Here is a 21,114-nt window from a genome sequence, read left to right on the forward strand (position 1 = left end):
AAAAAAATAAATCTTTTAAAAAGGAGGGGGAGATTTCCCCCATCTCTTTGATATCATGACTGCACAAGAGAAAACAATTTGATCTGTCAAAATGGCAATGTCTTCTCTTTATAACAAGTCAAGCAATAGACCAGGGCTTAATGGATTCTAATTCTATTAACATGCATAATAGTTAATAGAAAATTGGATGAGTGATTGGTCCTGATATTATGGGCAAACAGAAACTAATAGACAAGAGTAAGATAATTGGCTTCTAGATGGTAAAAGAGTAATGAAGTTTATTGCTCTAGGTTGCAGTCCTATGTTATTAAAGTAGCAGGAGTGTTCCCCAGGATATGAGGTGCAGGAAAATATTTCATCCTTTCATCTAATACCTATTTGTTATGTAGCAGGCAGACTTCTATCAGCAAAGATATACCAGTGAACAAGACAGGTATGAAGCCAGCCCTTAATGATCTCACAGTCAGGCAGGGAAGATAGACAGAAGTAAATAATTATACAGATAAATACCTATGTCACAGTTACGAAAAACTACTATGAAGCATGGGGAATCTTTTCCAGGAAAGAGAATTCAGAGAATGCTTCCCTAAATAAATGACATTTCAGCTAAGACTTGAAACATGAGTATGATTTGACAAGGCAATGAGGAAGGGGGAAAGTATCCTACACAGACAGAACACCATGTGTAAAGATAGCACAACTGAAGGAAGGTGAGAGGAGGAATGGTATAAAATGAAGCTGAAGAGGAGGTAGGCAGGGGTCAGTTCAAAATAAGAATTTTGACTTTGATTAAAAAGGAAGGAGAAGCAGCTGGGGACTCCATAGTGAAATAGATAATATGGTGAGATTTACATTTCTACATTATTTTGGCTATATCTGGAATCAGATATAGCTATTAGAAGGCCTTTGCAGTAATCCAGGAGGGAACCTGGAGGTGAATTGATGAGGGTGGCTAAAAGAATAGAGGTCGATGAATTTCACATATCTATGGAAAGCAGCATAAAAAAAGGGAGATCAGTTAGGATTCTGGTTTTTGTTTTTTTTTTTTTTTTTTAGAATTGTTTATTTATACAAGAACTGGGGTACAGGCCAGAGGTGTGGGAGGGTGAGAGAATTCACCAGAGCCAGAGTGGAGGGCAAAACAGGCAGACAGACTGAAAACGAAAATACTGCTGAGGGGAGCAGCAGGTTGAGACAGGAGAGGTCTGCTGCACCATGTGGAACTCTCCCTGGCCGGTCGGGAATTGAACCCGCGTTGCAGAGGCTGCAGACAGCTTCACAGGGCTGCGCTCAACCTGCTGCGCCACTAGGGAGGCCCAGGATTCTGTTATTGAGAGTCTATAATTTTTAAAGTTAGGTTTCAGTATAATAAGTTGATTTTGTCACTGTTTTGTCTGTTAATTGTTAACACTTTTGTATTTATTCTCCATATCTTTATTAGTCTCCTGGGAAAAAGAAAAAGACTTCAAGCAGAAGAAAGTTACATTTGTTATCAGAGCACATAAATACTGTAGTAAAAAACTACAAGAAGTGGAAACATTAAGCTGTTTACATGTTAATAGTTAAACCATTAATATGATTGATTTCACATAGGAGCATTATTCAGCAATCAAAAAAGATAAACTCATGCCATTTGCAGTGACATGGATGGAGTTAGAAGAGATTATGCTCAGTGAAATAAGCTAGAAGGAAAAAGAGAAATATTGGATGGTTTCACTTATAGGAGAAATATAGGGGATCCATACAAGGGATCAAGGAAAAATAATAATAATCATATGATTGATTTCAAAATAAAAATATTTTAAATTCCAAATAAATGTATTAGGGATTTATGAGGCAGAAGGAAAACAAGACTGGACTGAGGATAAGGAAATCCAGTTGTTCTTGTTCTGTCACTAATTGGCTGTAATGACCTGGATAAATAATTTACTAGTCTCACTGAATTCTGTTTACCTCCTCTGATTGCTTAAGTATGTTCTAAAATCATAATTTTGGAAAGGACCTTAACTAGTCCAGGTACTCAAGGGACTAGGTCTCTTCCAACTTTATGATGAGGACCTGAAGTACAGAGAGGTTGATGTGCTTGTTCAAAGTAAACAAGTACATGCTGAAACTAGAGCCCAGCATTCCTATAACCATTTCTTCCCTGACCCCTCAAGCAAGACTTTTAACCATACCAGCAGGCTGCCTCACCCTTGTTTAGGGGTGATTTTGCAATAATTACATTAATAAAAAGAATTATTGCAAAATACTAATTCTTTATAAATAAACTTTTAATTGTCAGAAATTACCATATTCCTTAACTTCAAAATACGTGGTTCCAGTTGTTGAAAAATCTTTATATTTAGCTCGAATTTCCCACACACCGTATCTGTGGAAGCAAAATATTTAAAGTTACAGATGTCATCAAATACTTTTAATTCACACAGAAAATATCTAATAAATTTCTGGTTTAAGGAAGGAAACGAAAGCAAAGATGTATATAGACTAAGGATATAGTTTATCTATGATAGCAATAAATAAAAACAACTGAATGTTTTCAGGAATTTTAATAATTTACTTTCAATAATTAGTTTTTTTATACATTGTGTTATTTTTGTCAGGTATTTTATCTTAACATAGTCAATACCTTTAATTTAAAGAGCTCATGATACTTGAGAATTTACTTATTACTGGAGTTTAATTATGCTATTGTAAAAAGTAAAATCCACATTATAATAGAAAATCTATAAAAATATCTTTAGAAATATATAATTCACAAGCCTATCCCGTGATAAAATTTATGCTTCACATAAATGAAATTATGGTTGGAGACAAAATATGGTTTGTTTAAGAGGCAAATGATCTAAGTTTAATTAACAATCTATATTCAACCTATATTCAAAAATATTTACTAAACACTGTGTTAAGAACTGGAAATTAAAAATGAGTAAGCAAGAGTTTTTCAAAGAGTTAATAGTCATGAGAGTTCAATTTCCTATCTTTCTATTTACTAACATTGACTTGGACAAGTTACTTAACCTCATTTGTAAAATGGGAAAAATAATATCTACTCTGCATATTGGTTATGCAATCAACACACTTTAAAATTATGGTAGTTACCATCATCATTAATTCAATAAACATCAAGTGCTTGTTATGTTGAAATGTGGGTGAGACCTGAACAAAACTGAATAATACAGACAAGACCCCTGTCCTCAAGGCACTTGCAATCTAGTGGGGAATAAAAAGGCAAGTAACTTAATAAGCACCTGCAGAATTGAGATACATGTCACAAAGTAAATAAACAAGAGAAAGCGGAAGAGAAGGACTACATTAGATTGTGCATTCAGGGATAGACTCTTTCATCTACATTGTGTCCTAAAAGATGAGAAGAAGCCAGTCTTGTGAAGAGCAAGTGAAGCACATTCTAAGTAGAGGGGACATCTGAAAAGGTACTGGGGGTAGGAAAGCACTGGTCATGGGAGTCCACTAGGGTTGACATAATGTGAAGTTAGAGAAATTATAATAGTTATTAAAAAATAATAGGTTCAATTCTGTGCTATAAAACTTTAGTATTTTCAAGAAGGCATATAATTTTAAAATTATCGAAATTATTTATATTGTCCAATTATATCCAAAATTCTAGATAATCTTTACTACAGCAAATTAACTGCAAACTCCCTTTTAGAAAGTATATAGCAAAATGACATTGAAAGATTTTGTATTAAAGTTATACTATAGCCACTTAAGGTACACTTTTCTTATTTGTCCTCCTCTAAGTTCCTTGAAAACAAGGATTCTTCATTTCTGTTTTGCATTTCTCATTTTTATTATACTTTGCACATACCAGAATGTGTTCACTAAATATTTATTACATTGTATTCTGATTAAAAGTATTCTTAAATACTTCAGCATGAGGCCAAATGAAAGAAATGGATCCACGAACATCCTCCATTGGAATCTGTCTTCTGGTAGTTTATGCAAAAATTACAGATGACCAATACTTTTATAACTCTTGGAACAAGGCATGAGACCACACCAGTCTTTTAGGTTGATAATCGACTAGATTCCTTGAAAGGTAGAGGGTTGATGATTTCAATTAAAAAAAAAAAAAAAGACTGGGAACTATTTTTGTATCTTCCAAATTTTTATTTCTATGTGTGAAGAGGATTCATAAGAAGTACCTGGAATTGTTGGGGGTTTTACTGGCCATACACTGAGGCTAATTTCTCATTAGACTTGAAAATATTTTGCCTGTTTTCATTTCTTTCTCACTGGCACTCTCTGTTAACACTACGTAGCTCAATTTGACTCATTATCTGCCTTAAAACGAAAAGTTCCAGATGTGCTTTTTAGAGATTTTATTAACAAATACTTTCAAAATACTTAGGATTAGATGGAATCTTGAAGTCAGGAAAAGATATAATTCCAGTATAATCATTTTCTTCTACAGTGTCAACTTCTGATCCTTCGGGATCCTTTGAATAAAGACAAACAACCTCAATGCACATAAGCTACATTAAAATATTTAACTGATCATGTTGTCTTTGATCTACACAAATATTACCAACAAATATTCCTATATTCAAATCAAACGTGAAGGAAGATCACTTAAATGTTATGGAAGACAAATACATTCATTTAAATCACTTCCCTCTCTCTTTTTGGATCCTCCATCTCCTGCCTTGCCAAAAGAAAAATAAAAGTATATCAGTGTCCAGGGTACTCCAGTCTCAGTTACCAAGAAGAAACTCAGCTCTCTAATGTGTCACTAAAGAAAGAAGTGTAACATTAATTGATGTTACAATAACCAAATGTGAACTTATAGGCTTTCTAGACGCCAGAATCAACATTTCATATTTGTTCATTTGAAGTATTCCAAAGCAATTATAGTACAGACTGCATTTATTAACTAGATGTTTTATAACTGCATATGGCTATTTTGAGATTAATAAAACAGTCAGAATGGTTAAACAAACTTGAAAGTTTTCACAAAGCTCCCCATAAAATTCCTTTTATGTGTAGTTTGAAAATTATTGAAATGAATTTTTTTTTATTCTTAACTTTCTTTGGATTACATATGGAGGGCCATTTTGGCCTTAACCCAGAAATTTATGACTGTGTGGCATGAGTGTGAAATTCATTGTTGGAATTTTAAGGTATTTTTTTCTCGAGTTACAAAGGTCTGTTTTGGACAGGATTTAGAATCATTGCTAAATATCTTCCTGCCTGTTCTTCATGCCTGCAGTTCTTTATGAACAGAACTCCCAAGATCATCTCTCTGGAGTGCTGTTTTCAGGACACTTTCTGTGCAATAACTCCCCACTGCCGTACGTAGGACTAGATTCCTCAATTTCCCTTACAGGGAATGACGGGTATTTGTTCTTCCTTGTGTGCTGCCAGGATTCTACATCATTTGAGTTCACCCATGGAGAGAGATAAGAACTGGGATATAAAACAGCTGTCCACATCCACTAATACTTTCTGATCGAAAAAGTGTATTCAAGCTAACACTTACTCTCTTCTGTCAAATTCCTGACTTCCAAGAGCATTGAGGCAGGTTATTTACCATCCTCATTTCTTACTTTTTCCTGAAATCATAGCTTAACTCATGCTGTTTCTTACATGTTTCTTACATGTTATTTCAAAAAATATCTATTCCTTTCATTGAAGCCCAGCTCAATGTTTCTTTAACCTGGTACTGTATTCCAGGAAGGGATTGCGTCAGCCCTCACTCTCAATGGGATTTTGTCTTCTCTGAGCTGAACTGTCATTGGTCCTATTGTATCATTTGCTTGGTTTATACTCTAATATGGTTCTGTTCTGTTAGTATCTACCCTTATATGTAAGTGTAATCACCTAAACTCAAATCTTTCTTTCCAAAGGTTTAAGGCTCCCAGAACCCTGCTTTAAAATAACTCATGTAAACCCATGGTTATAAAAGGGTAAATTTACAATGGGATCTAAGATTCATTTTCACACTGTCGAGCAGTTTCCTTATTTCTGTTGATGACACTCTCACATCCTTTCCTCATCTTCTCATTCAGTCAGTCTGAGAGGACTCTCTCTGCACTCGCCCTGCTGCCAAAATCTCTACACCTCTCCCTGTAGCAGCCCAGAGGGCTCCATTTAAATACAGCATGCCTTCCCTTCCATTCCAGAAATACTCATGGCTATACACTTTCCTTCCATCCTTTATCTTAGTCTCTTACAATAAATATACAGGGACTCCCTAAAACCCGACAAAGGTGTGGCTCTCTTAACTTCTAGGTGTGGCTATCCAAGTCCTAACTTTCAAATGTTATTTATCCTTCTGTTTCTGCTCTTAAATTGCCTTCTTCCTGTCCTTCTCCCTACTCTGTCAATGTCCTGCAATCCGCCTACGTCTTTTCCACATATATATATATATTTTTTTTAAGATTTATTTATTTATTTATACAAGCACTGGGTACAGTCAGAAGTGCGGAAGGGTGAGAGAACTCACCAGAGCCAGAGCAGGGAGCAAAGCAGGCAGAAGGACCGAAGTACACTGCTGAGGGGAGCAGCGGGCGGCAGGAGAGGTCTGCGCGCCATGTGGGACTCTCCCCTGGTGGCCCGGGAGCAGCCGGGGATCGAACCAGCAGCGCAGAGGCTGCGGGCAGCTTCGCAACCCAGCGCTCAACCGCTGCGCCACCGGGGAGGCCCTCCACATATATAAATTTAACGTACTGTTCCAGGCCCATTGCGAATCTCACTTCTTCCAGGAACCTTCCTTATCTGTTTGAATTCCTGGACTTTTGCAGTCACTAACAATAACTGTCAACCACAACCTTGAAATGCTCTCATATTTCACAAGTAGTTAACTATCAATTAGCTGGATGTGAAAAAAAATAAGGTTTTTATAAGTTATAAAGGGTTCAAAACTATCCCCCCCATACATCACTCTTTTTTACTTGCATTCTGCCAAGGTATTTTTGTTTTTGTTGATTTGAGTAACAGGAAAAGGGCTGCATCCTATTGTGAAGGACAGTTATGACTACACCTACTTTAATAAGTGAGCAGTTATTTCCTCCCCTCCCCAAAATTTTTCAGGGTTGTAAGACAAACTGGAGTTTCTTAATATATAAGTTCCTTAAGAACAAGTACCAAGAATTGTTATTCTTTATCCTCAATTATACAAATAAAAAAATCTCATATTTAATAAATGTTGAATTAATTTTTGTTGACTAATCAATGTTCATTAAGAAAGAAATCATGAAGGGTGTAGTTAAATGAATTTATTCAAACGCATAACTTGTTTGGCCTCCCTGGTGGCGCAGCGGTTAAGCGCCGGGTTGCGAAGCTGCCTGCAGCCTCTGCAGCACGTTGGACCGCTGGCCTCGGGCGAGGGTCCCACATGGCGCGCAGACCTCTCCTGCTGTCCGCTGCTCCCCTCAGCAGTGTATTTCGCCAGTCTGCCTGTTTTGTTCCCCGCTCTGGCTCTGGTGAATTCTCTCACCCTCCCGCGCTTCTGACTACCCAGTGCTTGTATAAATAAATAAATAAATCTTTAAAAAAAAAGAAAAAAAAAAAAAAGCATAACTTGTTGAGATTTAATTTTCATGAATTCTCTACATATACCTATTGTAGAGGAACACAACTACAATTTCATATTCACAGAAGGTGTTCAATACCATTTACTAAACATTCACTGAGTTCCTGTGGTTCTAGGGTAGGATTTTGGAACAATGCATCTGAGTTAAATTATTACTTAAATAAATAACATACTTACTATGAAAGTTAAGACTGTTTCTCTTTTGGCTGGCTTCAAGTCATCATTCAGTGAATAAACTCTGATCTTTACTGTAAGAATAATTGTATCATTAGGGTTTTTTTTTTATTTTTTTACAATCAACATCCTTACAAGAGATGAGTGTCATTAAAAAGAACTCAATCACAAAAATTCATATTTAAAAGAAAGTGCTAGCTTATAGAGATTACTGAAGATTCTCTTCTTTTAAAGTAAATCCTTTCAGATTCCTTTAAAGAGCTACTTTTCCTCGTGAATTTAAAGTACATTCACCTTATTAAAACATGTTACATACAACTTTTTCTTCAATACATGTGTAGTAAAAAATGAGGGATAACCATTGTTTATCAAGAGTTTCACAGTAACAAAGTAGTGATGTTTACCATATGGTTATATCTCATATTAGAGTCCAATATTTTAATGGGTTATTGGGTAGTTTGAGTCAAATATAATACATTCTTCCACTTAGAAAAACCAAGTCCCTAAAATACCACTTGTGTTGTTAATGGCATCTTCGAATGGTCTGGTTTTGCTGTATTTGTGGAGGCAAGTTCTTTTCTAGTAAAGACTAATGGCAGGAACTCCCTGGTGGCGCAAGGGTTAAGACACAACCTATGAAGCTATCTGTAGTCACTGTAGCACAAGTTCAATTCCTGGCCAGGAGCTACCCACATGGCGCAGCAGACCTCTCCTGACTTGCCCACTGCTCCCCTCAGCAGTGTACTTTGGTCAGTCTGCCTGTTCTGTTCTTCACTCTGTCTCTGGTGATTCCTCTTGCCCCTGCACCTCTGGCCTATACCCCAGCTCTTGTATGCATAAATAAATAAATCTTTAAAAAAAAAAAAGACTAATGGCAGGGGCTCTATAATGATGGGTTCTTTTCCATTTCTTTCTGTCAGTTAGATTTCCCACTTTTTAAACAAATGCATCTGTTCAGCTTTTAATTCATAGCAGTTTGAGACATGCTGATCTAGCTCCTTCCAGTGACATATTGTAATTTCTCTAGGGTTTTGTCATTGCTTTAATCTCTTCATGTTCAAAACTTTATGCACAGAATAAAATGGAACTGGCACCATAAGCCTTTTAAAGGATCAATATTACAGTAAGTTCTACATAAGAAGTCACATTGGTTTCACTGGGGCCACAAAATCAAAGCAAAATGCTCAGTAAATCTCCCCCTCTCCTCTTCTCTCTCCTTTCCCTTCCCCTTACCATTTGCCTTTATCTCCCACCTTCAGTTCTTCCTCCTGCCTTACAGACACACCTGGTCTAGGCTTGAGCATCATTGGGAAGCTGCCAGAGGCAATAATTCACAATAGTTAAGAGCACAGGCTCTAGAGTTCAAAATTTTAGTTTCTCTCCTGCCTCTGGCACTTCCTTATGTAACCCTGGGCACTGTATTGATTTATAATTATTGTTTCTATATTGATTGATTGATTTTATTATATTGATTTGTAATTACTATTTCTACAACTATTACTTGTCCAATATATGCTTAGGTTATAAAATTAATCTTGTCTTCACAGCAGTGGTATGTGAGAGACAAGGTCAATTCAAGTTTTTGCACCAAAGATATGGCTTATTAATTTTATTTTTATCTAATTGTAAGTTTTTTCTTTTCTTTTTTTTTATTGTGGTAACATTGATTTACAACACTGTATATGATTTAGAGGTATAGGTTCACACCTATGTATATCACCCCCACCATTAAAATGGCTTATTGATTAGACAAAAACGTACAGTACTATATAGGCATGAACGTGCAGTATTGAGAAAAATCAGACATGGAAATCTTCTAAGGGAGTAGAAGAGAGATACAGAAACATGATCACACAAGCAAATTCTAAGATTTGGTAAGCATTAGAAAAGGATGTAGCCTGGCTTTCTGATTGTATAAGAGGAAGATTTGAAGCATTGAGGGAAGTCGAGGAAGGCTGCCTTCTGAATGGTCTTGCAATGACAAACAAGGGTTGAAAAAAGTTAACAGGGTAGCGGAGGATAATGAATGTACCAGGTAGAGAGAGGTATGGTGCCTTAACATGGATGGGAAATGGTGTGAAAAAGCAATGGAAGAGAGGTAAGTTTGGCTGGTGTCCACAGATGAGGGAACATAGCGGATAATGAAGCTGGAGAGAAAGGTAAAACACAGTCATCTATCCTATAAAACTTTGAAGAGTTAAGCCTTTATCCTAAAGATGCATTTACTAAAAATAACTCAAAGATATTCAGGTTAAATGTGTCAATCAGAACATCAGAACCTAAGTAGCAAGATCTAATCAGTTGCCTTTTAAAAATTACTTTTAAGTAATTGCTTTTCTTCTGTATAAATGAGATTTTGTGCTACTCCACAGATTAAGTAATATTGGAAAACACTTTTCTAGTTCTTATTCTGTGCTGGGAAGTGTTTTAAGTGCATTACACATATGAATTCACTTAATTCTCACAACAACTCTATGAGTAAAATCTATTATTATCTCCATTCTCTAGACAAAGAAAGAGGGGCTCAGAGAGGTTGAGTAACTCCCAAAGGGTCACAGAGCTAATAATAGCCCAAGATGAAATTTGAACCCAGACAATTTGGCTCTGAAACCTGCTTTTTAACCATTATACCTCACCAGCTTTCAGTAAAGGTTCAATATCTGGAGGAAAGTTTTCTAGTTTTCCTCTATAATTAGAACAGATGAAGATATACCTTATAGTAAAAACCTGATCTATAATTAATAAGTGAAGCTGTTCTTAAGAAAAACCTTGATAGCTTAGAAAGGATTCAGGCTTTGACTATCAGACTACTTATTAGATAGATTGAGGACACTATATGGTAGCTAGTGTCAAGGGACTTAATTCAGGAAGCATCCTCTAACATAGAACAAAGACAAGAGAGAGGATGTGTTTACTTCTAGGTATGAATATGTTTGAAAGGGCCCACGCTTTATGGGTGGAGACTATTTCCTCATATACTAAGTCATCTTCTTGGAGTCAAGAGATGGCACTATCCTGGCAATGATATTTTGTCATAGCCAATGACAATATCCCATCCTGTCCAAGCCTTGTGTTCCAAATCAATCAAAAATCGGCTCCTGCTGAAATGGTAAGGGTGTAGGCATGTTCAACCCCACTACTGTCATCATCAACATTAACCACCATTTAGCAATTATACATGTGTCAACGTTTTTCAACAAAACTGGCTGGATCTGCCTTCTTTCTTCTGTGCCTTACCAAATATCACTATTGAAATTCCATAACCACCCCCTGCCACATACAGCTATATCACAATTCCACAGTCAACGATGGTGAAAGGGAGTGCAAAAGGGATCAAAAACTTTGAAGACATGTGAACATATCTGGGCAGCATTCACACTTTCTATTTCACTTTTGGTTCACCAGGAATAAGTCTAGTCATTTCTCAATCGTTGAGTTTGGCCACTCTGCCCATTCCCCCCTCTAACAAAGAAGCAGACTATGGAACACTGTTATAACAAACTTTCTTAGATAGATTCCCCTTAGAAAATGAATAAGGAGGGGCCTCCCTGGTGGCACAAGGGGTTAAGCACTGCACTGTGAAGCAATCCTCAGCCTCTGCCGCAAGAGTTCAATCCCCAGCCGGCCAGAGAACAGCTCACATGGCGCAGCAGACCTCTCCTGTCTCGTCCAATGCTCCCCTCAGCAGTGTATTTCAGTCAGTCTGCCTGTTCTGTTCCCTACTCTGTCTCTGGTAGATCCTCTCACCATCCCCCCAACATCTCTGGCCTGTACCCCAGTTCTTGAATGCATAAATAAACAAATCTTTAAAAAAAAAAAAAAGAAAATGAATAAGGAGAAACCGTTCATCCCACAGGGCTGGATTTGTTTCCTAAATTTGAAGATTAGCTCCAATGCCAGTAGAACTGCTTTTCAGGAACATCTCTATAGGTAAGTTATTTTCCCATTGCCAAAATTATATTTTCAGTTACAACTTACATTTGTTTAATAAGCAAGATATAACACATTTCACAAATTTCAAAGAGCTTTTTTTTTATACTTGAAAATAACTGATAGGATAGATAATGAAATTGTTAATTATGTAATTTCCATATGCATTTATAATTCATATTTAAAATCAAATTTAAAATTACATTCCATTTGATTATTTAGCAATTTCCAGATAAATTTAAAATTAAACTGGTATTTATAACTGTAAAATTCATTGGCAATTACAACTTTAGTTAGCAGTTTGAAAATGTGAATTCATTTAAATCTAAGTGTTCAAAAGCTCTTCTATATAAGTCCATATCCCCTGTCCCCCCACTTCCCCTACCTCCCACACCCCCGCCCAAAAAAGAACTTATACTCTACCTGACTGGTGTGGAGTGTAAACAGGTTTGTCTGTATGAATGAAGAGAAATCCATTGTCATAGGTTATTGGCATTTTTTTTGATTTTGAAAAATGCTTTGATACAACTTCCAAATACACATGCGAAACTGGGGTTTGTCCTGCAGATAACTGTTTGGGTTGTATCTGTGAAGGAAAATGTTGATGGAAAAGAGTATAGTAATTTTAAGCTTATAAAACAGGTTGACTTTCTAAATACCACTCTAGTGTCATTACAGCAAAAACAAAACAAAAAAAGTATGAAGATTTAATATTTAAGAAGTAGTACAGTAGTAAATTTATTTACTAAGATAGTAAATATTTACTAAAATAGTAAATAAATCTTGTCCTAAGCTCTTCAGTGTCAAATATCATAATCAAAATTTAGCTTTAAGCAGTTAGAAATCTTTCTGGTTTTGTGTTTCCTAAATTTTGTATGCACTTAAAAACTATTATTACAGAAGTTCTCTTAATGAACTCACTTCATCACCTTCCTGGTTCAACATCCTGAGTCATGTTTAGTACACTTTGTATTAGATCTATATCCTTCCATCCTGCTGGGTTGAGTTGCATGCTTTTTAACTTGTGTGTGCTATTGCAATTATCCACCTTATATTGCATGATGTGCAAATTTAACATACAAAAAGTAATAAAAGAAAGAAAAGTATTTTCATGAAATTGAGAAATATGAAATATGAGATAAAAGTCAATCACTGAAACCAACTGCTATGGAGTTAGATACATGAGAGAACTATAAAAACTTGGAAAATAGGACAAATCTATAAGGATTCTTCACTCAGACTACTTAGCACATGTCTTTAAGTTCTTTCTCCACTTTAAGAAAATAGAAATGGTAGAACAAATGATTCCTTAAAGATATGACTCTTATTAGAAATGAGATTTGATGCCTCAACCAGTAGATCCATATTTACTGAAAAGATCTGGCACAGCATCAGCTGGTAAGTAAATATACATTATAATGTTAAGATTAAATGCTGAAGACATGCATCTGTTTTTATGATTCCTTACATTGATCCACTTTTCCAAATAATCATTTAAGTGAGTACCTTTCTGTAAGACTCTCTTTGATGATGGAAGTGTTCTCTATTTGTGCCATTCAATACAGTAGCCACCTGTCACATGTAGCTATTGAGCCCTTGGAAGGTGGAGCGTATGACTGATGAGTTGAATTTTTTTATGTAGTGCTCGCTTCAGCAGCACATATACTAAAATTGGAATGATACAAAGAAGACTAGCATTGCCCTGCGCAAGGATGACACACAAATTCGTGAATTTTTTTATATAGTTCTGACTAGTATGATTTGAAGGTAACAGTCATATATGTGTGGCTAGTGGCATCAGAATTAGAATTATTACTGGAAAAACACTTTTTTGGGCATGAATTTTAATTCTTATTACACAGTATGTGGAAGTATTTGTTAAGAGATTAAGGCATTTACTGTTAACATTAGTGAAAGAATTTCTACATTTGGTTAGAATTTCTACATTTGGTGAGTACTTCTTAAAGCTGGGTTATATACAGATATCTTCTAAAGGACAAAAGTTCTGAAAGACTCTTAATATTGATGTTTTATTTATTATTTATGATATAACTAAAATCAGCTTTATTACACTGTTACTTAAATATGCACAAATATAACACTAGATTTAGCCTCATTATGCATGACTTTTATCTAATTATAAATTTTTTAAAAAATTATAAAATAAACTCAAAATGCTAAAAAGCAATATTAATTTTAAGCTCTTTACAAAATTTCCAATTTTTTTTTTTTAGAGAAATGAGTTTTGAGAAACACTGGTCTAAATGAACCCCAAAGCCCCTCCCAAGTCTAGGAGTCTTTGATTTTCTGACTTTTTATTTTTGAATTTATACTGGAATTTAAAATAACATTTTGGCTATAATTATGGAAATTATTTTTAGTTAGCAGAATTTTTAATAGGAAATGGGTTGCAAGCACTTCTCTAACAAGCTACATCATAATGTCTTAGAAGGAAAAGTTATTCAGTCTACATTGTATTATTAACTACAGGTTAATGAGAACTATTCACTGTGGTAATCAATTTTACTAGTTTTTGGAGCTATAATTATAAAAGACTGGAGTTAAACAAACAAATGTTCAATAGCAACTATAGGATTTTGTAGGCAGTGCATTATAGATCAATATGCACATTCATATTTCTCTATTTCTTTAATAATTTTCATAGTAAACAAGTTTCTTCAAATCATTTCCAAATATTTTCACATTAGTACAATTTTATTCCCCAATAGGAACATTACAACTTACATTGATCAAAAAATCAGAAAAAACTCTTTTCTACTTAGAGCTTTCGGTTTCTCCCATATTATCATCAGTGACTGATGACATCATCTATTTACACAGCAGTAGAGTGGTACTAGTGATCAAATGTCTATATTAGGAATATTCACACTTTGTACTTATTTTATTGAGAATGTAATGTATATATAAATAAAATAAAGGATAAATACATACTGTTAAGAATGCAGAGTTTTGGAATTTATTTTCTGTGGATAAGTGAACATACTCCGAAGAATAACTAATTTTTTTATCAGGATAACTTTTAATAGAGATTGTTGCATCAAATGCTTCAGTGTAGCCATAAACTTGAATTACAATATTTTCAGCGGCTCCAACTCGGAATACTTTTGGTGCTGAAATGACATACCTGTTGAAACATAAAAGAGAAGGATCAGTTTATTATGACTTTTCGTCTCTCACTTAAGATTCGATTTAAAACAGGCCTGCTTCTCAATTTAAAAATGATATTTTAAAATCAACTTATTTGTGATCTATGATAATTTCAGCATTATCCAAGAAGTTTTCAAGAAGAAATAGCTGAGAATTAAGACCTGAAAAATAAAGCCGGGGGGTTAGCAAGGTAGTAATAATACCTACTCTGAGCTAAGTGGCTGCAGTGAAGGAAATAAAGGAAAACTTTTAATGGTGTTGACTTGAACATATATACATGACCAGTATTTTTCACAATAAGGAAATAGCAAAATAGGCACCAGTGATTGAATTTTCCAGCCCTGCCACCTATTGGCTGAGTGATTATAGTAAAGTCACCAACACTCTATGGGACTACAATAATTTGAGTACTAGCAAGCTTAGTACTCAATAAATGTTAAGATTTACTGATTTCACTACATTAGTTGAAAGGAAGTAATACAAGTGAGCTGAGGGAATGCATTTGGAAGTGGAAGTAGTGATGTAGGTCGTTGAAAGTAACAATCGGATGGCAATAGTAATAATAAGATAATGGAGTGCTTGCCTGATACCAGCACTGGTGTGAGCCTTCTACAGTCATTCTTTTAATCTTGACAACAGTCAATGATGTAGGTACTATTCTTATTCTTACTTTACAAGTGACAAGAGGTTAACTTGACCTGGGTCACACTGCTCGTAAGTGAATGAGGTAGGACTTTATATTCAGGTCTCTCTCAGTTATGTGTATAATTAAGGTCAAGGTTACAAATTATGTTCACAACCTTCTGTTCCTCTATTTTATTTTTCATGTGATTTATACAAGAATGGATGACTTTACATACCAAATTTTCAGTGTGAATTTTTCATTGTTCATTTGTACACATATAAACTACATTACTAATTATATAACACAAAAGCATCCAATTTGAATGAGAGAGAGCTCATTAGAGAGAGAGTGTAGTGAGAGCTACATACACTATTAAATAGAAAAAGAAGTCTATTCAACCTAAAAGGTGATTGCTTAATTCAAATGGAAAAATAGGCCTGTGGGCACCTGCCAACCCACCCAGTCAAATTATTTTTTTTAAGTAATTTATTTATTAAGATTTATTTATTTATTTATACAAGCACTGGGTACAGTCAGAAGCATGGGAGGGTGAGAGAATTTACCAGAGCCAGAGCGGGGAGCAGAGTAGGCAGAAGGACCGAAGTACACTGCTGAGGGGAGCAGTGGGCAGCAGGAGAGGTCTGTGCGCCATATGGGACCCTCCTCCGGTGGCCGGGGAGCAGCCCGGGATCGAACCGGCACTGCAGAGGCTGCGGGCAGCTTCGCAGCCCAGCGCTCAACCGCTGCGCCACGGGGGAGGCCCTCTGTCAAATTATTGTGGGCTCCTGTCAATATTATGGTATTTTAAAAGTCTTTTTAAATCAGTAAGTCTTTGGTAGCAATGAAATTAATTTGGAAGCAATAAATCCTGTAAAGCATCTGGCAGTTCTATATTACAATAAATTGGGAATTACTTGTAGGCAAGTTGTACGAGGGAACAGAATCTTCAAACTTCCAACAATCATCTGAATTCCCTATGTACTTAGTCAAGACCAGCAAAAAGTGAGAAAAATTTAGCTTTGGTGATAAGGTACACTGAGTGAAAGCATGTTTTGTGCTAAGTACTGTTTTAAGCACTACACACACACACAAATTGTGTTGTTTCAGCTATTCTACAAGGAAGATCTTACTATTACTTTCATTTTACAGATGAGGAAACAGATAATTAATTTGCCCTAATTCACACAACTGATGTCATAGAATTAGAAACTGAACTGATCTGTTTCCTTAATTGTTATACAAACTGAATTGATTAATTTTTCCCATCAGAAAAACCTAAAGAAAAAAACCTATTTTCATTTCAGGGTTCTTAGAAGTTACATATGTTTCAGTTTAGCATTGTTTTAATCTTGAATTGTTTATATGGTGGTGGAGGTGAAACAAAATATTGGTGTTTACTAGTCCCCAAAAGATGGTTCTGGAAACACCCTTCATACAGATTTTGGCCCTTATTGATTTATCAGTAGCACAACTTATTCATATAAACAACTCATTATTTTCTTATTTTCTTTCAATAGCTGCAGAGCATCAGGCCACTGAGTTGGTTGAGAGACAAGAATGTTACTTTGGCCTCTATCTGGAATGTTCTTTCCCCAGCTATTCGCATGACTTTCTCCCTCATGTCCTTCAAAGTGTCACCTCCTTATAGAACCTTCCCTGTCCACAATTTTTTTATATTTTTTTAATTAAACAAAATTTTGATATTAAAATAAATAAAACAAAAACGGATAAGAAAACAGAACAAAGGAAAAACAAGTAGTATCATGATAGCCTTAATTACAAAGGAATAAGAATTATGTAAGAATAAAAATGAAGAATAAAAGAATAAATAAATAGAAAAAGTGAATCTGTAATCCAATATTACAATATTACAGTGAAGACAGATAATCTGAACAAAAATGCAAGATAAAGATTGTATCTATAGAAAATATTTTTTGCTCTCTTTTTTAATTTAAATATTTTATTTTATATAATTCTTACATCTTTTTTCATCTTTGCACAATTTTAAATAGCACCTTATCATTTTTATGCTCTTACTCTCCTTTATTTTTTTCTTCATAGCACAAATAACTACCTGACCTTATTTATTCATCCATTCACTCATAATTTGCTGCTCCCGCTAGAGCGTAAGCTCTATACAATCTACTACATCCCCAGTGTCTATCACATGGTAGGGGCTCAACAAATTCTTATTGAATAATCAATTGATTAATTAAATTGATAGATTACCATGTTGTAAGTGGTACACTCTCACTTTGTTAGAGAAATAGAGATCCTTATTAATTACCAGGATAATCCTGTGGGAAAAATTCAGAATAAGTCTGCATAAGAACCATGGGTCCCAGTCTCTAATCCTAATTCTAGTACTAATTTAACTCACACAATCTCTCTGAACTTCAGTTGTTGGTCTTTCAAAAAGGTATAAATAAAAACTAAGGTAAAGGGGTGCTTGTAAGAAAACCAGATTGAGGAGAGATAGGTTATAAATTTATGACATATTAAGTATATTTTATACTTATATTTTACACACATGTATACATTTGTGACAAAATGGAATAAAGTCAAAGCAGTAGAGACAAGTCCTTAATAATCTCCTGCTTCTGTCTTTCTCTAGCTGTGTGACCTTGGCAAGTCACTTCCCCTACAAAGAAGATTTATCTTTACATGTGAAATCAGTCGGTTCGATTAGATACTCTCCAGTGTGTTTACAGCATTGAAAGGCTATTTCTAGATATGAGATCACCATTTTTAAGACCGTTTAAAATGTACAGTATTTCAATAGAACACTAAAATTTGTGAAGAGTTAGCTCATATATTTAGAAGTCATTACAATAATTTTTTGATTCATATTAGAATTGACCCTCAAGTAATCCTTGCTTAACTATGTTCAGTACATGGAAAACACAAAGAAAATGATGTATCAAACAGAAAGAAGCAATAAAAGCCAAGATGTAGGTACTATTCCCATTTCTATTTTACAAGTGCTAAGGGGTTGATTTGACCCAGGTCACATGGCTTATAAGTCAATGAGAAAGACTCTGCAGTTCCTTTTTGGTACTGAAAGTCACCAAGTTTTATTTTTTCTTTAGTTTTTTGAAGAGATATTTAGTAATCTCTTATGTAGATTTTTACAAATAACGATCCCATAAAACTGTCATGTTGTTAGACACTCATCAAATCGAAATGCTTCCATGACTTTCTCATTCAGAGAGGAGACTATCCCCTTGGCATTCTCAGAAGTAGAAAGTTATGTTCAAATTAACACAATCTGTTGCATTTACTTTTTTCCTTACTACAACTAAGATGCATTGAAAAAACAAAGATGGCTTCTTTTACTTACGTTTGTTCCTGTGCCCAACTTTTCCCCAAGAAGATTATAAAACAAAGTATGCCCCAAAGGCCCATGGCTGGAGGTAAGCAGTAAACCAAGGATATAACTTTCTTGGTGTTACTCTCCTTTTAAATAAACCAAGTTGGAGAAGTTAGTTTAGTGGTTAATTATTGTCAGAAAGAGGGACTTCAAAATAGGAAAACCAACATTGGAACTGAAATACTCTTTATTTTTTTTTAAACTTCTTTCACATTTTATTTTTTAAAAATTTTTTAAAATTTTATATATATTTTACAACATTCTTCCTTTTTGTACAATGCATGCTTTCTGCTCTCAGGTGTACTCCCTGTAAAATTCCCCACCACCAATTCACCAGTGCACCATCCCAATAGTCCCTTGAGCTCTTCCCTCTCTTGTTTTGATCCCTCTTCCTCCCCATCCCCTGCAGAATGTCTCTGATTTATAGGTGCTTGTTAATTTTTTTATTATAATTATTTTTATGATCCCTTATTTGGTTCCCCTACATTCTTCCTATAAGAGAAATCATCTGATATTTTTCTTTTTCTTTCTGGTTTATATCACTGAGCATAATCCCTTCTAGACCCATCCATGTTGCCACGAATGACATGAGTTTATCTTTTTTGATTGCTGAGTAATAGTCCATTGTGAAATACCCTTTCAAGCCTAGGTATAAAGGTGGGAGATATCTTCTAGGGATTTACACTTAGAGAATTTATTTTAATTAATACAAACACAGGGTACCTATAATAAATAGCTCAAAGCTAGATACCAGTAAGTCACCTTACCTTTGGTCTTTGCTCTCGCTCTCTCTCTTTTTTTAAATATTTATTTATTTATGCATACAAGAGCTGGGGTACAGGCCAGAGACGAGGGGGTGAGAGAATTCATCAGAGACAGAGTAGGGAACAGAACAGGCAGACTGACTGAAATACACTGCTGAGGGGAGCAGCGGGCGAGACAGCAGAAGTCTGCCTCGCCGCGTGGGTCTCTCCCTGGCTGGCCGGGCATCGAACTTGTGCTGCAGAGGCTGCAGATTGCTTCATAGTGGGGTGCTTAACCCGTTGCGCCACCAGGGAGGCCCTGGTCTTTGCTCTCTCGACCAGGGCAATTACTCTGAAGTTGTATGGGCTGTGATCATGTCTCTGGTAGATACACTCTGACTCTGACAAAGAACACTGGATTCAGTTTCAAACTGAGGAAATTTAGAATGGGCCTGGCATAGTCAGGTTATACATGGTGGTATTTCTAGAGAAGACCTAATTGATAGTATTGTAGGTACTAGAAATGGCCTAAAGAAAAACTATATCTGCAAAGGAAATCTATGGGATAACTCTGGTCTGTACCATCTAGAGAAGAAGGTGAAAATTAAGTAAAGGAAAGGTTTTTTTGTGACTAACAATGAAAATGCTGTACTGAGGATGCTGTCATCATTGTCTAAGAAATAAGTAACCAGGTGCTGTAGTATTTACTAGGAAATTGATACCCTCCAATATCTATTAATTCACTTACCACTAATCCAATACTTGCTTTCATTCAGACACAAAGGAAAAGTTAATAGAGAAATTTTACTAAAGGTGTCTCATGCATATATTATTGAAATGGCAAAACTATACCACTACTATCTGACCATCTAGCCTATTTGTTTCAAAAGGAAATCTGTAAAATAATTAAACTGGGTTACGAAAGATGGGTCAAGTTAAAGCAAACAAACCACTTTCGCCATCATTTTCGGGAAAAGATAGAACACTCAAATTATCATAAACAATATTTGTATTTTAAGTGTAAGGGAATTTGCTTATATTATAGGTCAATACAGGTAAATGATATTTGAAAACATTGGTATTTTTTTTAATCCCAAACTTATAAGTATCTCTCATTACTCACTTGTCTTCCTATATATTTAAACGTATTTTAAAAGATGCTTAACTACAAAGAGAGCTACAAAAAGGTGTGTTCTAAAAAAAAGTGTGTCCTGCCTGACACACTTACATTGACACACAATATAGATTGCTACAATCCTACACACATTTTTTTTTTAAAGAGTAAAAGATCATGAACATGTTTTAAGTCAATAACACTAATAGAAATACTATTGGCCACTTTCAAATTTATGATATGTGCCAAGAACTTTATATACTTTATATACTAGGTCACAAGAGTAATGGGTTGTAACAGCATGTCCCAAAAGACCACTTTCGGTTTCTAAATCAATAATGGAAATGGGTAGGACTTCAGAGTAGAGGGTATGGAGGAAGAGGAAAATAATGTCAAAAGAGACAATCAGGTATTAATGATGGAATGCTGTTAAGC

General features: G+C 35.2%; 1 protein-coding gene and 1 non-coding gene across 6 annotated transcripts in view; one reads left to right on the plus strand and one right to left on the minus strand.

The window, feature by feature from the left end:
* C5 (complement C5) overlaps positions 1 to 18,857 on the minus strand; it is a 79,901-nt gene extending 61,044 nt beyond the window's left edge. For 3 of the 5 annotated variants that reach the window (XM_054689159.1, XM_054689155.1, XM_054689157.1), the window contains exons 1-4: positions 12,083 to 12,202; positions 7,733 to 7,803; positions 4,369 to 4,460; positions 2,292 to 2,371 (exon numbers count right to left, since the gene is read on the minus strand). In XM_054689159.1, coding sequence (XP_054545134.1) covers positions 2,292 to 2,371; positions 4,369 to 4,460; positions 7,733 to 7,803; positions 12,083 to 12,155 — 316 coding nt within the window. In that variant the 5' untranslated portion in view covers positions 12,156 to 12,202. Of the gene's footprint in view, positions 1 to 2,291; positions 2,372 to 4,166; positions 4,461 to 7,732; positions 7,804 to 12,082; positions 12,246 to 14,611; positions 14,805 to 18,792 lie in introns of those variants that run through there. The other 2 variants (XM_037493868.1, XM_054689158.1) reach the window with 2 other exon arrangements.
* LOC119233087 (U6 spliceosomal RNA) lies at positions 13,301 to 13,406 on the plus strand. Its single transcript, XR_005122253.1, has one exon. It is a non-coding gene; the product is annotated as a U6 spliceosomal RNA (small nuclear RNA).
* Positions 18,858 to 21,114: the final 2,257 nt, after the last annotated feature.

The sequence above is a fragment of the Talpa occidentalis genome, unplaced genomic scaffold, assembly GCF_014898055.3.
Source record: "Talpa occidentalis isolate TD23 unplaced genomic scaffold, MPIMG_talOcc4v2.1 talOcc4.7, whole genome shotgun sequence".
NCBI classification, from domain to species: Eukaryota; Metazoa; Chordata; class Mammalia; order Eulipotyphla; family Talpidae; genus Talpa; species Talpa occidentalis.